The sequence below is a fragment of the Canis lupus genome, chromosome 2, assembly GCF_011100685.1.
Source record: "Canis lupus familiaris isolate Mischka breed German Shepherd chromosome 2, alternate assembly UU_Cfam_GSD_1.0, whole genome shotgun sequence".
Taxonomy (NCBI): Eukaryota; Metazoa; Chordata; class Mammalia; order Carnivora; family Canidae; genus Canis; species Canis lupus.
Window position 1 is genome coordinate 29270648 of NC_049223.1, and position 20698 is coordinate 29291345.

Sequence of the window (20698 nt, forward strand, 5' to 3'; positions counted from 1 at the left end):
CATTAAAACTGCATTAAAAAATGCCAACAGATGCTCTTTAAAAGAGACATCTAAAACATACAAGTGCTTGAGTCTACAGCTATTTCAAAACAGTTTAACAAAAAAAAAAAAAAACAGTTTAACAAATGAACAAAAAAAAAAAATTGTATTAAAGAGAAAATCACAAAGCATAGCTGACAACCTAGAAGATGAATTAACATTACAGAGAGAAGGGAGAAATATTCAATATCAAAACTGAAAAAAGGAGACATATTTACTCATGCTTCACACACTAAAGATAGCAAGAGGGCACTGTTAACTATAAATATTAAAAAATTCAGACAAAAGAGACCTAGAAAAATCTAAGCAATAGGGACGATTTTTTTTTCAAATTTTAAGTAAATCGTGTAACCACTAAAAAAAAAAATTAATTAAATCACTGGTCAAAAATTTGCCACCAACAAAACTTCAGACTGAATGGTAAATTCTACCACAACTTGTTACTACATGAGAATAAAGTTAAGTTGTATCTATACTTCAAACTATCTACAATTAACAATTCCAAATATACAGACATGAAATGAAAATCTTTAAAATTAACAACTTCTATTCATCAAAAAAATCACGGAGAGAGAGAAAAGGTATTTGTTACCCATTTAACTACCAAAAGATTAGTACTCAGAGTGTGTAAAAAAAAAAACTCCCAGAGTTCAACAATCCAAGAAAAAACAGCAATGGACAAGGTATATGAACAGTTCAAAGAAAAAAAAAAAAAAAGGCCTCGAAATATATGAAAAGATGCCCAAACTCAGAAATAATTATCTGTAAACTGATTTATCAAACTACCAAAACACACAAGTTTAGCAATACATCCCGTTGGGGGAGAGGGGAACTTCAGGAAAAGTCACTGCAGGTGAGCCTGCAAAATCCCAAGGAAAAGGAGTTTGGCAATATTTCTCAAAGTATCAAAGGCACTTAAATTTAAACCAGTAATCACAGCTCTGGAAATTACTAGTACAGAAATACCTGTTCACACTGACAGTTCTACAAAATTACTCTATGGTGCATAGAGTAATTGGTGCTGTTTTCAACAGCAAAAGACCAGAAGCTATCTACTACAGACTAGTTAAACTGGTACAGCCACACAATGTGAAATTGTTTTCTCATGCTGTAGAATGAGCATGCTACCTATAAACTGATTTGTGAAGATTTCCAGGATATACTGATAAATGGAGAAAAAAATATAGCATAGAACAAATCAGATTATAAAAACAAACACTGGGGATAGGAATAGGAAAGAATGATTTTTCTTCATATGGTCTTTACATTTTTTTTAATTGTTTAAATTATTCTAGTAACTTTTTTAGGCAACAGAGTTCATCAACTTGCATGTATAACACATTTAAAAAAATTCATACATATTAATAAAACAAGCACCCGACAGAAAAAGTGGCAAAAACATGACTAAACACTACACAGAAGAAAATGTTTACCTTCTTTTATGTAATTGCAGAAATGGAGTTTAGAGCCACAGTAACATTTCATTTCCACCAGACCAGCAAAAATTAAAAACCTGGACAATGCCATACATAGAAAGAATGGGATGCAACGGGAGGTTTCATTCAAAATTAGTGGAGTATAAATCAGAACTACCATTTGGGAAGAGCTGGCCATTATCTAATGAAATCCTAATGGATCCAGCAATTTCATTACTAGTATGCGCAAGCAAAATATTGTATATATGCACTTGAGGATGAACAAGAACATTTATGGCAGCACTAATTATAATAGCCCCAAGTTGGAAATAACCAGTATGTTAATAAAGAATAAAACGGATAAGAATATAACCCATTTATAACATATTCTTATAGCAGACCATTATACTTCCATGAAAACAAGACTTAGAGCAGTAATTCCCAAAGTGGTGATGGTGCTTGGGTGGGTTTTTCTATCCTATACTGAAATGTGTCATCATTTGGGAGATCTACAGAACTCAGAGCACTAGTGTCTACCGCATGACCAATGTGTGGATGAAAGACCCCTTCAAAATGCAAGACAGACCAATGTGTTTTCATGTCACAGAGTTTGAGAAGTTCACTGACATAGCTTCAAGTTTTACACTGCAGCTAACCTTTAAAGAAATTGTTAATTATATTTTTCTTTGATGTCCATCAAATTCTATCTTAAAAGGTTATTAAAACATTCCTCCCTTTTCTAAACACACAGTGGAGTCTGGATTTTCTTCATATACTTTCAACCATAACAATATATTGCAACAGACTGAATGCAGAAGCAACCATGAAACTAAGTTGTTAAAGATATTTGAGAAAATGTAATGCCACTAGTCATTAATTTTTTTTGGAAAATAGTTTTTCAGGAAAATGTTATTTATATTAGGATGTGACAAGTTTATTATTATTTTTTAGAGGCACCAAGAGATGCCATATCTACTACATTTAAGACCAATTAGTAGTAATACCTAATGATACAATCCACATAAACAAAAAATCTTTAGGGTCCCACTAATTTTTAAAATCACAAAAGGGAAAAAAAAAATTTTTTTTAAATCACAAAAGGAATCCTGAGACCAAAAAGTTTCTGAACTGCTGAACTAAAGGCACATGCTTCAACAATAATGAATCTCAAAAACATAATGTTTAAGTAACTAAAAAAAGTAAACAAAGAGATCAATTAAAAAAATATATATGTAAGTGATACAACTCCAGAGAAAGGCAAGGGAATAATTAACACAAAATTCAGGATGACAATGGTGATGGAGGTGGCAATACATTGCTTCTGGGGAGAGGTACACACTAAAGCTTCTAAGGCACTTAAATGTACTTTTAAACCAGGTACCCAGGGATCCCTGGGTGGCGCAGCAGTTTGGCGCCTGCCTTTGGCCCAGGGCGCGATCCTGGAGACCCGGGATCAAATCCCACGTCGGGCTCCCGGTGCACAGAGCCTGTTCTCCCTCTGCCTGTGTCTCTGCCTCTCTCTCTCTCTGTGTGACTATCATAAATAAATAAAAATAAAAAAAAAATCTTAAACCAGGTACCCAGATATACTTTAAACACAACAACACAATACATATAAGTGGTATACTTCACAAAAAAAAATTTAATATAAGAAACAAAGAAAACATACCTACTCTCCTAGAAGGAAAAACTCAAAAGAATGTCTCTTCTCAAATTAATCTATAAATTCAATGCAATCACAAACAATATCCCAACATGATTTTCTATAAGAACTTGGAAAGATGGTTCTAAACGTCTGGAAGAAAAATGCAAAAAATGCCCAAAGCTTTTTTCAAAAGAAAGTACCAGGATATATCACAAAGCTACAATAATTAAAACGGTGTGGTAATAGGCAAATGGGTGAAAATTCAGAACCCAATTAAAAAAAGGGGGGGGGGGATATGACCCAGCCAAAATGTTTTACTTTTTTTATCACCCAAGGAAGATAAAAATTAAAATGAGAAGCTATTTTCAATTATTAGAAAATTAGTAAGATGTTAGGGAAATACTGTCACCATCCAGTGCTGGCTAGCAGGGAGATAAAGCTTGCTTTCTCAGAGTGGATATTAAAAGAGTATGATATTGGAGGGCAATTTAACAGCGTTATTACCCAGCATCCTCATAGAGAATCAAGTCTACAGAAATACTGAAGGGAAAACCTGAAAATAAATATCCAGCAAAAGGAAAGGCTGATTTGATAAAGACCCCATACCGACTTAATCATACTAAGCAGGTATCATACTGCATTCATTAGACACTGTCTCCTCAGCCAAGCTTTTAGGCACTCTGGGGGTTCATTTAAGCAACTATGGAGTTACAGGAGAGGCTTTTTATTTTTATTTTTATTTTTTTTTTTTTATTTATGATAGTCACAGAGAGAGAGAGAGAGAGACAGAGGCAGAGACACAGGCGGAGGGAGAAGCAGGCTCCATGCACCGGGAGCCTGATGTGGGATTCGATCCCGGGTCTCCAGGATCGCGCCCTGGGCCAAAGGCAGGCGCCAAACCGCTGCGCCACCCAGGGATCCCCAGGAGAGGCTTTTTAAAGAGAACAGTTGCATCAGGGCCAATATCCTGAAAACCCAAAATTTCAAACACTCCTTTGTCTTAATTATGCACACTCGGTCACTCCTCACTTCTATTCAGCGTGGGTTAGTTATCTACTGGGTGAACATGCGGCCAAGCCATCTCCAGTTCTGGAAGGCCGTCTTTCAACAGACCGTCCAAGAATATCTGCTTCCTTATAAAACTCCCGGGCAGGCTTGCTACCAACCTCGGATCCTATCAAGTCCCACTAGGACACGCCCCCCCTCCCTTCTTTGCTTCTTCAGGAACACAGTGCATGCGCCACACTTAAGTGGACAGTGGCCTCACCACTCTAACCTCACCTCACAAGGGAAACAGAGGGTAAGACAGGTGTATTACGTTTCGGGATTTCCAACGGGCAAGCGAAACTAGAGGATTTTCAAGGTGTCCTCCACAAGCGCTGGGGTTGGCCCGCCACGTCCGCCCCACCTGCTGCTCGGGGCCGCCCGGGCCGACGTCACCGCCACACCCCGTGTGCACGACCCTCCCGGCGGCAGACCCCTTCCCCCGAGAGAGACGGAAGCCTGGAAAGGGGGCGCAACAGCTCGCCCGAAGCGCAGGAGCGCGGCGCGAACCGAGGAGCCACCGCGGCGTGCGCGGGGAGGAGGCCGCGCTCCCGACTCCGCGGCTCGGCCCCAGCGAGTCACACACGGACTCGCACAATCAGGTCGGGGGCCGAGCGTCAGCGACTCTGCGAACGGCCGACCCAGGTCAGCAGCAGGATGGCGACGGCGAAAGCGAGTCAGAACCCCCCGCCCCGCAGCCCCGGGGCCGAGCGGGAGCCACACGCATCATCCTAGAGGAGCCCACAGCATCCCCGGGAACCGAAGCAAGGCGCGGCCCTCCGGCAGGGAGCCCCCCGCAGGGAGCCCCGGCAGGGAAGGGCCCCCCCCAGCAGACAAGCCCCCGGGAGGGAGGGCCCCCCGGCAGGGAACCCCGGAGGGCAGGCTCCCGGCAGACAGGCCCCGGGAGGGAGGGCCCCCCCGGCAAGGAAGCCCCAGCAGGGAACTCCCAGCAAGCAAGGCCCCCGGCACAAGGCCCCCGGCACGGAGCCCCCCGGGTCAGCAAGGCCCTTCCCAGCAGACAAGCCCCCGGCAGGGAGCCCCGCCCCCAGCACACAGCGCCCGGCAGGGAGCCCCCGCCCGCACCCCGCACAGCTCGGCCGCGCCGCGCCGCAGTCTCAGAGGCGGGGGCTCCTCCTTACCCCTCCCCGGGCCCAGCGCACGCGCACACACGCGCACACACGCGCACACACGCGCTCACACACACGCACACACACACGCGCGCTTACCGGTGTCGCGTGCGGCCGCCGCCCCCGAGGCTCTGAGGCTCGCCCTCAGCTTCTTCCCCATGCCGGTGGGTGTGGGCTTCGGCACAAGGCGCCTCCTCCTCTACCGCGGCCGGTCTCCGCCCCGGTCGCCCGCCGCCGCCCGGCACGGACCCCACGACGGAGCCCTCCGCGCGCCCTCACGACCCCCGCCCCCGGGGCCGCCGCGGGCACGCCCGGCGCGCTCGGCACGGGCGTCTCAGGGGCGCGCGGGACCCTGTCGGCCCCGGAGCCCGCAGCGCCGGCAGCGCCGCCCGGGGGGCGCCCAGGCTCCCAGGCCGCAGGCTCCGCCGCGCTCGTCAGCCACGCGTCGCGCTTTCTCCTCAGGCTCATAGGAAGGAAGGCTTCCCCAGACGCGCCGCGGCCGGAGCGGACATGTCGAGGAGCTCAGCGACGGCGACGGGAAACCGGAAGTGAAACCCCGGTCTCAGGGAAGGGCGGGGGGCTGGGGAGGAAAAAAAAAAGAGAAAGTGAAAACTGAACCGTGGCGCACGGCGGGAGCCAATCACGGAGGAGAGGCCGATGCGCACGCGCGGACTGTGGGCCGCGTCCACGCGGCGCTAGCCTCCCCCGTAGGCGCAGGCGCGAGTCTACAGCGCGCCCTGGGATTGGAGGACGGACTCTGCGTGCGCAGCTGGGGGCGGGGCGAAGCGGAGCCTGGTGTCTCCAGGGTTGGTGCGTGGCCGGATGCGGAAGTCGTGCAGGAGCAGACGTCCGGCCGCCATGATGGTTCTGCGTGGGTTCCAGCAGCCGGCTCACAGGGGGCAGTGGTTTGTCCCCTGACGGTGCGGTGCTGACGCTTGTCTCGCCCCAAAGTGACATGCATGAAATCTTGTAATTTAGTAAACGTCAAATCCTTAAAAAAAACTTTAGCAGAGTGTTAACCTTAAGAACAGAACTGCCAGTAGCTTTACCAGAGTTGTTTATCATAAAGAGGGACTGTAGTTCAAGACCTGCAAGCTAATCAGAACCTCCGGCAAGCCCCAATTTAAAAAGGGGCGAAGGAGTAAGTTTTATAGAGCAAAGGAGTAAGTTGGAAAAGGTGGTTGTGACAACTCCCTGGAGGAGAGCCTCAGGGTTGTGGTGGCTTCTCATTGGCCGGCTTGTTGTAGCACCTTCTCATTGGCTGGCTTTTGGCACCTTCTCATTGGCTGGCTTGTTGTAGCACCTTCTCATTGGCTGGCTTGTTGTAGCACCTTCTCATTGGCTGGCTTTTGGCACATTCTCATTGGCTGGCTTGTTGTAGCACCTTCTCATTGGCTGGCTTCTGGCACCTTCTCATTGGCTGACTTGTTGTAGCACCTTCTCATTGGCCGGCTTGTTGTGGCACCTTCTCATTGGCTGGCTTGTGGCACTTTATTGGCTGGTTTGTTGTAGCACCTTCTCATTGGCCGGCTTGTTGCGGCACCTTCTCATTGGCCGGCTTGTTGCGGCACCTGCTCATTGGCTGGGTTGTTGTAGCACCTTCTCATTGGCCGGCTTGTGGCGCCTTATTGGCTGGCTTGTTGTAGCACCTTCTCATTGGCTGGCTTGTGGCACCTTCTCATTGGCTGGCTTGTTGTAGCACCTTCTCATTGGCTGGCTTTTGACACCTTCTCATTGGCTGGCTTGTTGTAGCACCTTCTCATTGGCTGGCTTGTGGCAACTTCTCATTGGCTGACTTGTTGTAGCACCCTCTCATTGGCTGGCTTGTGGCACCTACTCATTGGCCGGCTTGTTGTGGCACCTTCTCTTTGGCCGGCTTGTAGCACCTTCTCATTGGCCGGCTTGTGGCACCTTCTCATTGGCCGGCTTGTTGTGGCACCTTCTATTGGCTGGCTTGTAGCACCTTCTCATTGGTTGCCTTGTGGCACTTTATTAGCTGGTTTGTTGCGGCGCCTTCTCATTGGCTGGCTTGTGGCACCTTCTCATTGGCTGACTTGTTGTAGCACCCTCTCATTGGCTGGCTTGTGGTACCTACTCATTGGCTGCCTTGTGGCACTTTATTGGCTGGTTTGTTGCGGCACCTTCTCATTGGCTGGCTTGTGGCACCTTCTCATTGGCTGGCTTGTTGTAGCACCTTCTCATTGGCCGGCTTGTGGTACCTTATTGGCTGGCTTGTTGTAGCAACTTCTCATTGGCTGGCTTGTGGCACCTTCTCATTGGCCGGCCTGTTGTAGCACCTTCTCTTTGGCCGGCTTGTGGCATCTTCTCATTGGCCGGGTTGTTGTGGCACCTTCGCATTGGCGGGCTTGTGGCACCTTCTAATTGGCTGGCTTGTTTTAGCACCTTCTCATTGGCCGGCTTGTGGCACCTTCACATTGGCCGACTTGTTGTAGCACCTTCTCATTGGCCGGCCTGTTGTGGCACCTTCTCATTGGCCGGCTTGTGGCACCTTCTCATTGGTTGCCTTGTGGCACTTTATTAGCTGGTTTGTTGCGGCACCTTCTCATTGGCCGACTTGTTGTAGCACCTTCTCATTGGCCGGCTTGTGGCACCTTCTCAATGGCCGACTTGTTGTGGCACCTTCTCATTGGCTGCCTTGTGGCACTTTATTAGCTGGTTTGTTGCGGCACCTTCTCATTGGCTGGCTTGTGGCACCTTCTCATTGGCTGACTTGTTGTAGCACCTTCTCATTGGCTGGCTTGTTGTGGCACCTTCATTGGCCGGCTTGTGATACCTTCTCATTGGCCGGCTTGTTGTGGCACCTTCTATTGGCTGGCTTGTAGCACGTTCTCATTGGTTGCCTTGTGGCACTTTATTAGCTGGTTTGTTGCGGCGCCTTCTCATTGGCTGGCTTGTGGCACCTTCTCATTGGCTGGCTTGTAGCACCTTCTCATTGGCCGGCTTGTGGCACCTTCTCATTGGTTGCCTTGTGGCACTTTATTAGCTGGTTTGTTGCGGCACCTTCTCATTGGCTGGCTTGTGGCACCTTCTCATTGGCCGACTTGTTGTATCACCTTCTCATTGGCCGGCCTGTTGTAGCACCTTCTCTTTGGCCGGCTTGTGGCACCTTCTCATTGGCCGGGTTGTTGTGGCACCTTCGCATTGGCGGGCTTGTGGCACCTTCTAATTGGCTAGCTTGTTTTAGCACCTTCTCATTGGCCGGCTTGTGGCACCTTCTCATTGGCCGACTTGTAGCACCTTCTCGTTGGCCGGCCTGTTGTAGCACCTTCTCTTTGGCCGGCTTTAGCACCTTCTCATTGGCCGGCTTGTGGCACCTACTCATTGGCCGGCTTGTTGTGGCACCTTCTATTGGCTGGCTTGTAGCACCTTCTCATTGGTTGCCCTGTGGCACTTTATTAGCTGGTTTGTTGCGGCACCTTCTCATTGGCTGGCTTGTGGTACCTTATTGACTGGCTTGTTGTAGCACCTTCTCATTGGCTGGCTTGTTGTAGCACCTTCTCATTGGCTGGCTTGTGGCACCTTCTCATTGGCTGGCTTGTTGTAGCACCTTCTCATTGGCTGGCTGTGGCACCTTCTCATTGGCTGGCTTGTTGTAGCACCTTCTCATTGGCTGGCTTGTGGCACCTTCTCATTGGCTGACTTGTTGTAGCACCTTCTCATTGGCCGGCTTGTTGTAGCACCTTCTCATTGGCTGGCTTTTGGCACCTTCTCATTGGCTGGCTTGTTGTAGCACCTTCTCATTGGCTGGCTTGTGGCACCTTCTCATTGGCTGACTTGTTGTAGCACCTTCTCATTGGCCAGCTTGTGGCGCCTTATTGGCTGGCTTGTTGTAGCACCTTCTCATTGGCTGGCTTTTGGCACATTCTCATTGGCTGGCTTGTTGTAGCACCTTCTCATTGGCTGGCTTGTGGCACCTTCTCATTGGCTGACTTGTTGTAGCACCTTCTCATTGGCCGGCTTGTTGTGGCACCTTCTCATTGGCTGGCTTGTGGCACTTTATTGGCTGGTTTGTTGCGGCACCTTCTCATTGGCTGGCTTGTGGCACCTTCTCATTGGCTGGCTTGTTGTAGCACCTTCTCATTGGCCGGCTTGTGGTACCTTATTGGCTGGCTTGTTGTAGCACCTTCTCATTGGCTGGCTTATGGCACCTTCTCATTGGCCGGCCTGTTGTAGCACCTTCTCTTTGGCCGGCTTGGGGCACCTTCTCATTGGCCGGGTTGTTGTGGCACCTTCGCATTGGCGGGCTTGTGGCACCTTCTAATTGGGCAGCTTGTTGTAGCACCTTCTCATTGGCCGGCTTGTGGCACCTTCTCATTGGCCGACTTGTTGTGGCACCTTCTATTGGCTGGCTTGTAGCACCTTCTCATTGGCTGCCTTGTGGCACTTTATTAGCTGGTTTGTTGCGGCACCTTCTCATTGGCTGGCTTGTGGCACCTTCTCATTGGCTGGCTTGTTGTACCACCCTCTCATTGGCCGGCTTGTGGTACCTTATTGGCTGGCTTGTTGTAGCACCTTCTCATTGGCTGGCTTTTGGCACCTTCTCATTGGCTGGCTTGTTGTAGCACCTTCTCACTGGCTGGCTTGTGGCACCTTCTCATTGGCTGACTTGTTGTAGCACCTTCTCATTGGCCGGCTTGTTGTAGCACCTTCTCATTGGCTGGCTTGTGGCACCTTCTCTTTGGCTGACTTGTTGTAGCACCTTCTCATTGGCCGGCTTGTTGTAGCACCTTCTCATTGGCTGGCTTGTAGCTAGGGCGGGAGAAATCTTCCCCCTGGGGCACGTGGGGTCCCTCTCCAGGAGTGGTGCTTACTGACGACCCTGCACTGCTTCTTGACTCCAGGTTGAATTAGGTTTTTCATTTTTGCACATGGACTATTAAAGAGCTCACTCCCTAGGGAAACACCTCTAGAGGTTTATGATCTATGCAGACAGAGCTAGGCGACCACACGTGGCATTAACTCTACAGATGAGAGAGATTAAGTACCGCAGGGCGTAGCCGTGAGCCGGGCAGGGTACCACATGTTGGGGATAGAGATGTGTCCGTTCGGTAGCAGCTTTTGCTGATTCCCCTGGCCAGCTACTAAGGTCAGCACAAGCATCAGGGTTGTGAACAAGCAACCGGTACCTAGTGGAACTTACTCTAGGAAGGGGGTGACAGACATTACCAAGTAGCCCACCACGGCAACAAAAATAGAATTTCATGTAACACAGCTGTGGGCGCAAGCTGCAGAGGCTGGAGGATGTGGTTGGAGGCTGGAGGCTGGAGGCCAGGGGCGGAAGAGACCAAGCTGCCGGATCTCACTGAAGGAGGGACCTTTGGGGTCAGACCTCAGTAGTAAAAACAGACCAAACCATTCCTTGGAAGATGTGGAGGAAGAGCTTTCCAAGCAGAAGGCAAAGCAAGTGCAAAGTCCCCAGAAGTGAAACTAAGTGTGTTCGGAAACTGAAGAGGATTGGCTGTAGAAACAACAAAATACAACTTTATGTTTATTTTTTTTTTCAACTTTATGTTTAAAGTACACAAAACCAAAATGTACACCTCCTCGATCTGTCACAAAGCAAATGCTCACAAAACGGCCACCTCGGTTGAGAGATAGGATATTTCTCTTTGGGTTTACTGCCTAAACATACATCCCTAAACTTCACCATTTAATTTTGCTTGTAGTTTGAACTTTATATAAAATGAATAATTTTGTGTCTAGTTTCTTTGGAGTAACAGTGTCAGCAAACCATGTTTTCATGGGTACTTATTCTTTCGTTTTCATCGCTATATATGTAGATGTGGCTATAGCAAATTTTCTCTATCCATTCTACTGTGGGGTTGGTTTTGTTTTTTGTTTTGTTTTGTTTTGTTTTGTTTTTTTATGTAAGTGCCATGGCCAATGTGGGCCTTGAACTCACCACTCTGAGATTAAGAGTTGCATGTCCTAGACATCTGGGTGACTCAGTCAGTTAAGCATCTGCCTTGGGCTCAAGTCATAATCCCAGGGGCCTGAGATCAAGCCCTGTGTTGGGCTCTCTGCTCCACGAATAGTCCACTTATGCTTCTCTGTTTCATTCTGCCCCTCCCCTGCTCAAATAAATGAATAAAATCTTAAGGAAAAAAGGAGTTGCATGCTCTACCAATTCAGCCAACCAGGCACCTCACCGTTGTACTGTTGATAGACATTTGGATTGTTGCCAGTTCTGGGCTGTTATGAATAATTCTGCTTGAACATTCTTATACATGTCTCTTGGTGCACATGTGCATCACTTCTGTTGGGTGTATACCATACTGGACATGATCATTTGGAATTGTTTCAGCAAGTATTTATTCTCTCCCTCTTCTGCTTTTGGCAAATTTACTTCTCCATTGATACTGCCATTGGTCATGTGAATATTTTTGGTTTATAGAATATTAGCAGACATGATAGGGGCAGGAATCTTAAGTATCCATATGCAGTTCATTTGTGCCTTGAGCTCAGATGATGCACACAAGGAGACCATGTCTCAGATAGCTATGCCTCTTCAACCTGGGCCTTCAGAACAAACATATGGAGCATATGTGAATCCAACCTGCGGCATAAACCCACCTTATATTTGCAGAATGTGAGACTTTCTGAAGATCGATGAGCATGAGAATGAATGCTGTTAGCCTAAGCCATTGAATTTGAGGTGGTTTATTATGCATTATTGTGACAATAAAGAAACAAACGTAAGTTCAACTTCAATAGATATTGTCAAATTTTTGGCAAATCAGTTTTACCAAGTTACATTTCCACAAGCAACATGAGAATTCTAGTTGCCTTCCATTTTTGGCAACACTTTTTGAGTTATTCTGGAGGGTGTGTTATGGTTTAAATTTGCATGATCTCCAACTTTGTTCTTTTTCGTATACATTTTGGATAGTCTAAATCTTTTGAATTTTCACATAAATTTTAGAATTAACTTATGTTCTATCTAAAAAAAACTGCTAGGATTTTGTTTGGCCTTGGCTTATGTTGAATACATGGACCAATTTGGGATGAATACTCCCATCTTCAAATTCATGAACATGATATTTCTAGTTAAGTATTTTAAAATTTCCCTGGGCAATATTTAAACCTGTAAGTGTACAGGTATTATGCACATCGTTATGTTTATCTCTTAATGCTTTTGATGGTATTTAAGAATTCAATTTACAATGGCTTGTTGCTGGTACATAGAAATACAATTGATTTTTCCATATTCACATTTTTACTTAAAACTTGCTGAACTCGCTTATTAGATCTGATAGTTCTTAGCGTGTGTATGTATATTCTTTAAGATTTTCTAGGACCAACATACTGACTGCAAATAAAAATACTGTTCTTTGTTCCCAATATGTATTTTCTTTATTAAGGCCTCTAATGCAATGATGAATAGAAGAAGTGAGAACAAACATCTTTACATGTCACTGATCTTAGAGGAAAAGCATTCAGTTTTTGGCCATTAAGTATAATGTTGGCTTTGTTGTGTTTTTTTTAAAAAAGATTTTATTTATTTATTCATGAGAGACAGAGAGAGAGGCACAGAGACACAGACAGAGGGAGATGCAGGCTCTCCACAGGGAGCCCAATGTGGGACTCAATCCCCAGACTGGGATCATGCCCTGAGCTGAAGGCAGATGCTCAACTGCTGAGCTACCCAGGCGTCCCAGCTTTGGTGTTTTATGTCCTTCAGGTTGAGGATTTTCCCTTCTATTCCTACTTTTTCAGAGCTTTTATCATAAATAAGTCCTGAATTTTGTCTGCATCTACTGGAGATTATACAGTTTTCTTTTTTAGCTTATTAATTTTCCCTGAAAAAAAATAACAGAAGCTTAACACTGTATATGGGGAAATAGATCTCCCTAGAGTCATATCACTTATGAGGTGTGAAAAGAAACAGGGAAGTATGACCTAGACACTGAGAAAAAAACATGCAGCAGAAACTCCTATGAGAGTGACTAATGTTGGCTTTAACAGAGATTTCAAGTAGCTATCATAAATATGTTCAACAGACTGAAGGTAAGTGTGATAAACATGATGACAATGTCACATCAGATAGAGAAAATCAATAAGATAAATTATTTTTAAAAGAGCCAAATTGGAAATGTGGAGTTGACAAGTACAGTAACTGAAATAAGAAACACTAGAGGGACTCAACAACAGATTTAAACTTGAAGAAGAATTAGCAAATTTGAAGATAGATCAATAGAGATTATGTAAACTGATAGAAGAATGTTAAACTTTACAGAAATGTGGGACAACATAAAATACACCAATATATGTATAATGGGAAGGGCTGGAGAGAAAGAAAGAAGAAAAAATATTTGAAGAAACACTGGCTGAGGGGCACCTGGATGGCTAAGTCAGTTAAGCATCTGCCTTCGGCTCAGGTCATGGTTCCAAAGTCCTGGGATAGAGCCCCACCTTGGGCTCCCTGCTCAGCGGGGAGCCTGTTGCTCCCTCTCCCTCTGCCACCCCCCGCTTGTACTCTCCCACACACACTCTCTCTTTCAAATAAATAAAATATTTTTTAAAAAAGAAACAATGGCTGAAAATTCCCCAAATTCATAAAAAAAAAAAACAATAATATATACATCCAGGAAACTCAATGGATTCCAAGTGGAATGAATTCAAAGAGATTCGTGAATGTAACATAGTAACAATGCTGAAAGTCAAAGACAAGGACAAAATTCTGAAAGCAGCAATAGAAAAACAACTTACACTTGCAAGTGACACCCAATAAGACTCAAAGCTGACTTAGCAGAAATAATGGCCTCTAGAAGGCAGTAGGATGACATATTCAAAGTGCTCAAAGAGAAAAAACTGTCAAACAAGAATCTTATATACAACACATCTATCAAAATGAAAGTGAATAAAAGACTGTCTTAGATAAACAAAAACTAAAATATGTTGTCAGCATATCTGCCTTACAAAAAATATAAGGAAGTTCTTCAGGTTGAAACCAAGTGACCCCAGATGGTAATATGAATCCCATGTGAAAAAAGAAAACACTGGTAAAGTTATTATGTAGTGATACAAAAAAGCACAAATGCATGCTTTCTCCTTTAAAAGCCATGAAATAATATGTATATAATATTGGACTTACTGGGTTTATGTAACACATAGAAATGTAATATGTATATGATGTCTGCTAATAAAAGCACAAAGGAGGTAGGTGAGAACAAAGCTGTATTTGATTAAGGAAATGTCAACAGATGGTAAAGCAATAATTATAACAATGTACTGTTGGGCTTTAACATTAATAACAATAATACCATAAGAGAGAAAAGAAAGGATTAGAGCTATTTAGGTGCAGCATTTCTATACATCATTGGAATTAAGCTAGTATAAATCTGATCTGATTTTGATAAGATGTATATGGCAAACTCTAGAGCAATCATTAAAAAACAAGTAAAATTAAGGAAAAATGATACAATAGAAAATATTCACTTAATGCAAATGAAAGCAGTAAAGGAGAAACAGAGGAACTTATAAGACATGAGATATAGAAAACAAAAAAAAAGTCACTTGTAAGTCCAGCTATGTCAATAACAACATATGAATGGGTGAAACAATCCAATCAATATGCAGAGATCAATAAAATGGATTAAAAAGTGATCCAATTAGGGCAGCCCAGGTGACTCAGCGGTTTAGCGCTGCCTTCAGCCCAAGGTGTGATCCTGGAGATCAGGGATGGAGTCCCACGTCAGGCTCCCTGCATGGAGCCTGCGTCTCCCTCTGCCTGAGTCTCTGCCTCTGTGTGTGTGTGTGTGTGTCTCATGAATAAATAAATAAAATCTTTTAAAAAATGATCCAACTAGAAGCTGTCTGTAGAAGACACACTTTGGGTTTAAAGATATAAATATATTGAAAGTAAAAATATTGAAACAAACATATCATGAAGATAACATCCATAAGAAAGCTGAAATGGCTGTATTAAGGTAATACACTGTAAAGCAGAAAATATTAATAAAGGGGAAAATTTCATAAAGATAAAAAGGTCAACCTTCAAGGAAAATAAAACATAAATAGATATGCACCTAATAATAGACCTATAAAATATATGAAGCCAAAATTGCAGAAATGAGGGGAAAAATAGACAATAATTGGAGACCTCAATACTCCACTTTTGATAATGGCTACAATAAATGACAATAGTAGAAGACCTGAACAGCATTACAAGCCAACTAAGCCTACCAGGCTTTTGTAGAACACTCAACAATAGCATATAAATTCTTCTCAAATGCATGCGGAACATTTTACAAAATAGACAATTAGGTCATAGGTTTGTATTAGGTCATAAAACAAACCTTATTAAATTTAATGTATTTCTCTGAGCACAGTGGAATGAAATTAACAATCATTAACCAGAAAAAAAATTAGGAAACTTATGTGGAAATTAATACACTCCTGAGTAGCCAATGGATTTAAGAATAAATCAAAAGGGAATTAAAACAGATTTTGAGTTGAGTGAAAATTAAGACACTAAATGCCAAAACCTATGGAATTCAGTTAGAGAAATACTTAGCGGGAAATTTATAGCCCCAAATGCCTATATTAAGAAATAAACTCTCAAATCAATAATTTAACCTGCACCTTAAGAAACTCATAAAAGAAAAGCAAACTAAACCTAAAAATAAGAGAGAAATAATAAAGATTTGTACAGAAATTAAGGAAATAGAGAATAGCAATAAAGAAAAAAGAGCTAATTCTTTGAAAATATTTTTTGGGGGTGGTGCTTGGGTGGCTCAGTCAGTTAAGCATCTAACCCTTGATCTCAGCTCACATCTCGATCTTAGGATCATAAGTTCAATCCCATGTTGTGCTCAATGCCCAGCATAGGACTTACTTAAAAGAAAAAGAAAAACAGTTCTGAAAGTATTTTTTTGGTTCTTTGAAAATATTGACAAATTTGACAAATCTTTAGCGTGACCAACCAAGAAAGAGAAAACTTAAGTTACTAGAGTTGGAAGTGAGAGAACACTAATAAACCTTACAGAAATAAACCTTACAGAAGTAAAAAAGGATTATAAGGGAATACTATAAACAACAGTGGGACAACAGTAAGATAAATCAGGTGAAATAGATGAATACATAGAAATATTGAAATATTACTGAAAAAAAATATTACTGAAAATTGACTCAAGAAAAAATAAACAATCTATTTTTTTTTGAAATAAACAATCTAAATGGAGCTCTAATAAGTGAAAAGATTGAATTGGTAATTAGGAAAAAATATATATATATATATCCACAAAGAAAAACCCAGACACAGAGGATTTCACTATTAAATTCTGCCAAATATATAAAAAATAATTATTACAAAATTTTCACAAACTTTTCAAAAAATAGAATGAGGGAGCATTTCCCAACTCATCTTATGGGGCCAGTATTATTCTGATACCAAAAAACTTACAATATGGTCACAAAAAAGGGAAAACTATAGATTAATATCTCTGATGAATATGAATGCAGAAATTCTCAATGAAATACTAGCAAACTGAATCCAGCAACATATAAAAAAGAATGATACACCATAGACAAGTGCGACTATCCCAGAAATACAAGGCTGGTTTAATATAAAAAATCAATTAATGTAATAAGGCATAATAATAGAACAAAAAACAAAAGTCACTCAATTCTCTCAATAGATGTAATAAAAGCATTTAACAAAATCCAACACCCTTTGTGATTTAAACAACAACAACAACACTCAATGAATTAGGAATAGAAGGTATCTTCCTGAACTTGATGAAGAGTATGGATGAAAGACCCATTCTATTACACTCAAAGGTGAAACTTAAAAAAAAAAACTGGACAGAAGTTATTCAGTTTGGTAAGCAATTTGAAGAGTGTCAGTTTGATATTTTTTTCCAGTGTAATGTACTTTTATTTCATAAACTATCTCAATGCAAATTTTGTATCAAAGGCAAAGTCAAAACTCCAGCTTTTGATTAGAATGTACATGGTAATATTTCTTTTCCATCCTTTTACTTTTAGTCTGTCTATATCATTAAATTGAATGATTTCTGGGGCGCCTGGGTTAAGTGCCCTGCTCTTGATTTTGGTTCAGGTCATGATTTCATGGTCATGAGACTGAGCCCTGTGCCAGGCTTCACACTCAGCGCCAAGTTGGCTTGTCCTTCTCTCTCCTCCTGCTTGTGCTTTCTTTCTCTCAAAAAAGAAAGAAAGAAAGAAAGAAAGAAAGAAAGAAAGAAAGAAAGAAAGAAAGAAAGAAAGAAAGATTTCTTTTAGGGAGCATAGTTAGGTCTTTTTTTAAAAAACCTAATCTGTTGATTTCAAATTTTAATTAGAGCATTTAGAACATTTATATTTAATGTAAATTACCAGTATGGTTGGGTTTAAAGTTGCCATAATACTACCTGTTTTTCTCTCTATCCTATCTATTCATTTTCTTTTTTTCCTGCCTTGTGATTGAGTTGAATGTTTTAAAGATACTAGTTTATCTCCACCATTGGTTTACCAGCTATGCTTCTTTACTTATTTAGGGGATGCTCCATTGTTTAGAATATATATCTCTAACTTGTCACAGTCAAATTTTATTATACCACTTCACACATAATATAAGAACCTTACAATAGTATGCTTTCTGCCATTTCCTGTTTCCCGGTTTTGTGCTGTTATTGTTTTACATTTTTCTTCCCATCTATTCTGATTCACAATACTATCTTTGACTTTTACTAAAAAAATTATCTTTTAAAGATATTAAGGAGAAAAAAAATATTTTTACCTGCATATTTACCATTTTCTATTCTCCTCCTTTCTTTGCATTGATTCAAATTTCAATTTGAAATGTCTTTCCTGCTTTGAGAACTTCTTTTAGCATTTGCTGGGGTTAGATCTATTGCAGTGGGTTATCTTGGATTTTGTTGCTGGTAGGAATATACACTGGTGCAGCCACTGTGGAAAACAGCACAGAGATCTCCCAAAAAATAAAAGTAGAACTGCCATATGACCCAGTTTTTACACCACTGGGTATGTACCCAAAAAATACAGAAACACTCATTCAAAAGGATATGTACACTCCTATGGTTATTGCAGCATTATTTACAATAACCAAATTGTGAAATCAGATCAAATGTCCATTTATAGATGAATGGATAAAGAAGAGGTGGTACATGACACACACACACACACACACACACACACTGGAATATTATTCAGCCATCAAAAAAGAATGAAATCTTGCCATTTGCAACAATATGGTTGGATCTAGATATAATGCTAAGTGAAATAAGCCATAGAAAGAGAGATACCATATGATTTGATTCATATATAGAATTTAAGAAACAGAACAAGGGTTAAAAAAGAGACCAAAAAACAGACTCTTAACTGGAGATCAAATGGATGGTTACCAGAGGGGAGGTTGGGGGGTGAAGTAAAATAGCTGAAAGGGATTAAGAGTACACTTTATGGGCACTGGATAATATATGGAATTGTTGAATCACTATTTTGTACACCTGAAACTAATTTTCAGTCTTTTTGATCTCTGTGCTTCATCTTGAATAGTTTATCTTATTATGTCATCAAGTTTACTAATCTTTTTTGCTGCAGTATCTGATCCATTAATCTATGGAGTGTATTTTTCATTGCTAGTTATAGAAGTGCTTTTGACTTCTGTATATTGATCTCATATCCTGTAATCTTGCTGAACACTTTTTAGGTTTTTAAAGTGAATTCCACAGAATTTCTATATACTAGATCATGCCATCTGCAAACAAAGTTTTACTTCTTTCCTAATCTGGATGCCTTTTATTTTTTCTTGTCGCCTTGCCCTCACTAGAACCTCCTGTATGATGTTGAGGAGAATTGGTGAGAGCCAACGTCTGTTGTGTTCATGATCTTAGGGGGAAAGCTTTCAGTCTTTCTCCAAAAGTAGAATGTTAGACTTTTCATAAATACTCTTTATTAAGTTGAGAAAATTCCCTTGTATTCCTAATTTGTTGATTGCTTTTTGTTTTATTATTTTTTAAAGATCTATTTATTTGTTTGAGAGAGAGCTAGCATGAGCGGGGGGAGAGGCAGAGAGAAATAATCTCAAGCAGACTCCCTGCTGAGCATGAAGCCTGATGTGGAGCTTGATATTATGACCTTGAGATCATGACCTGAGCCAAAATCAAGAGTGGGATGTTTAACCAATTGAGCTATCCAGGCATCCCTGATTTTTTTTTATCAGGAAAGAATATTGTATTTTATCATGTACTTTTTCTGCATCTATTAAGATGATTTTCTGTTATTCTATTAGTATAGTACATTAGGTCAATTGATTTTTGGATTCCATTATAATCATACTTGGTCATGGAACATAATCTCTTTTTAACTGTTGCTGGATTTGGTTTGCTATTATTTTGTCATATCTATATTCATAAGGGATATTGGTTTGCAGTTTACTGGTGATGTCCTCTTCTGGTATTGTTAATGGACTAGAGGCTGTGTCTCAGAAAACAAAAATGACAACCATAAGTAATTTGATGGTAGAAGAGTAAAGGATTCTCTTTGTTCTCTCTGATCCTTCAGCTAGAAAGGGGTTATCCCTAGAATTTGTCTTCATTTTATTTGCGGTGGTATCTGAACTTTCAGATGACAAGAGATGTGCTTGGTTTATATCCTCTGTGGTGTCTAACGGATCAAAGGCACTCAGTAGATTACAACTTGAGCAATGTCATAAAAGAAAGCCAAAGTGTGTCCAAGGAGTTTTTGGTCATACAAATTGAAATTCAAAAACTTCCCAGACTCACACAGTATTGCAGCTCAAGAAACGTTAAGTGACAAAAACATGGCAGAACAAGTATAGCTCAAGAAGGAAAGGAGAGTGGTTAGTTCTTTAAGCATTAATAGAGCTCTGGTTGTTGTTTTCTTTTTTTTCCATTAAATGCCTTGATTTTTACTACCTCCTTATCTACTATCCCCTAAAGCAACATTTCTCTTCTCTCTCTCCCTCTCCCCCTCTTTGATTCTGGTAGAGTGGGGAAACTCGCTGCAGAAAAGGATGGTAATACTTTGGAAAAGAAAACAGGATAAAATAAATGACAGCATACAAAAAGTAAAAAGAAACAAGGTAGAGGGGATCCCTGGGTGGCTCAGCGGTTTATGGCCTGCCTATGGCCCAGGGCGGATCCTGGAGTCCTGGGATAGAGTCCCACGTCGGGCTCCTGGCATGGAGCATGCTTCTCCCTCCTCCTGTGTCTCTGCCTCTCTCTCTCTCTGTCTAAAATAAATAAATAAATAAATAAATAAATAAATAAATAAATAAATCTTTTAAAAAAGAGAAACAAGGTAGAAATGGAAGGAAGTGGGAAGAGCAGGAATGTCTTGACAAGTGATATTTCTGTACATTTTTAATAGAATCACAGCAACAGACTAGAGTATAAAAGACCTTCAGAATCATGGAAGCTAGA

The 20698-nt window shown here is 42.0% G+C and overlaps 1 protein-coding gene across 6 annotated transcripts in view; it reads right to left on the bottom strand.

Moving 5' to 3' along the window:
• The window catches only part of TASOR2 (transcription activation suppressor family member 2), a 74122-nt gene extending 68607 nt beyond the window's left edge, over nt 1-5515 (bottom strand). For 5 of the 6 annotated variants that reach the window (XM_038530195.1, XM_038530197.1, XM_038530194.1 and 2 more), the window contains exon 1: nt 5370-5515. In XM_038530195.1, coding sequence (XP_038386123.1) covers nt 5370-5430 — 61 coding nt within the window. In that variant the 5' untranslated portion in view covers nt 5431-5515. The remainder of the gene's footprint in view (nt 1-5369) is intronic. The other variant, XM_038530201.1, reaches the window with a different exon arrangement.
• Between the last annotated feature and the right edge of the window lie 15183 nt (nt 5516-20698).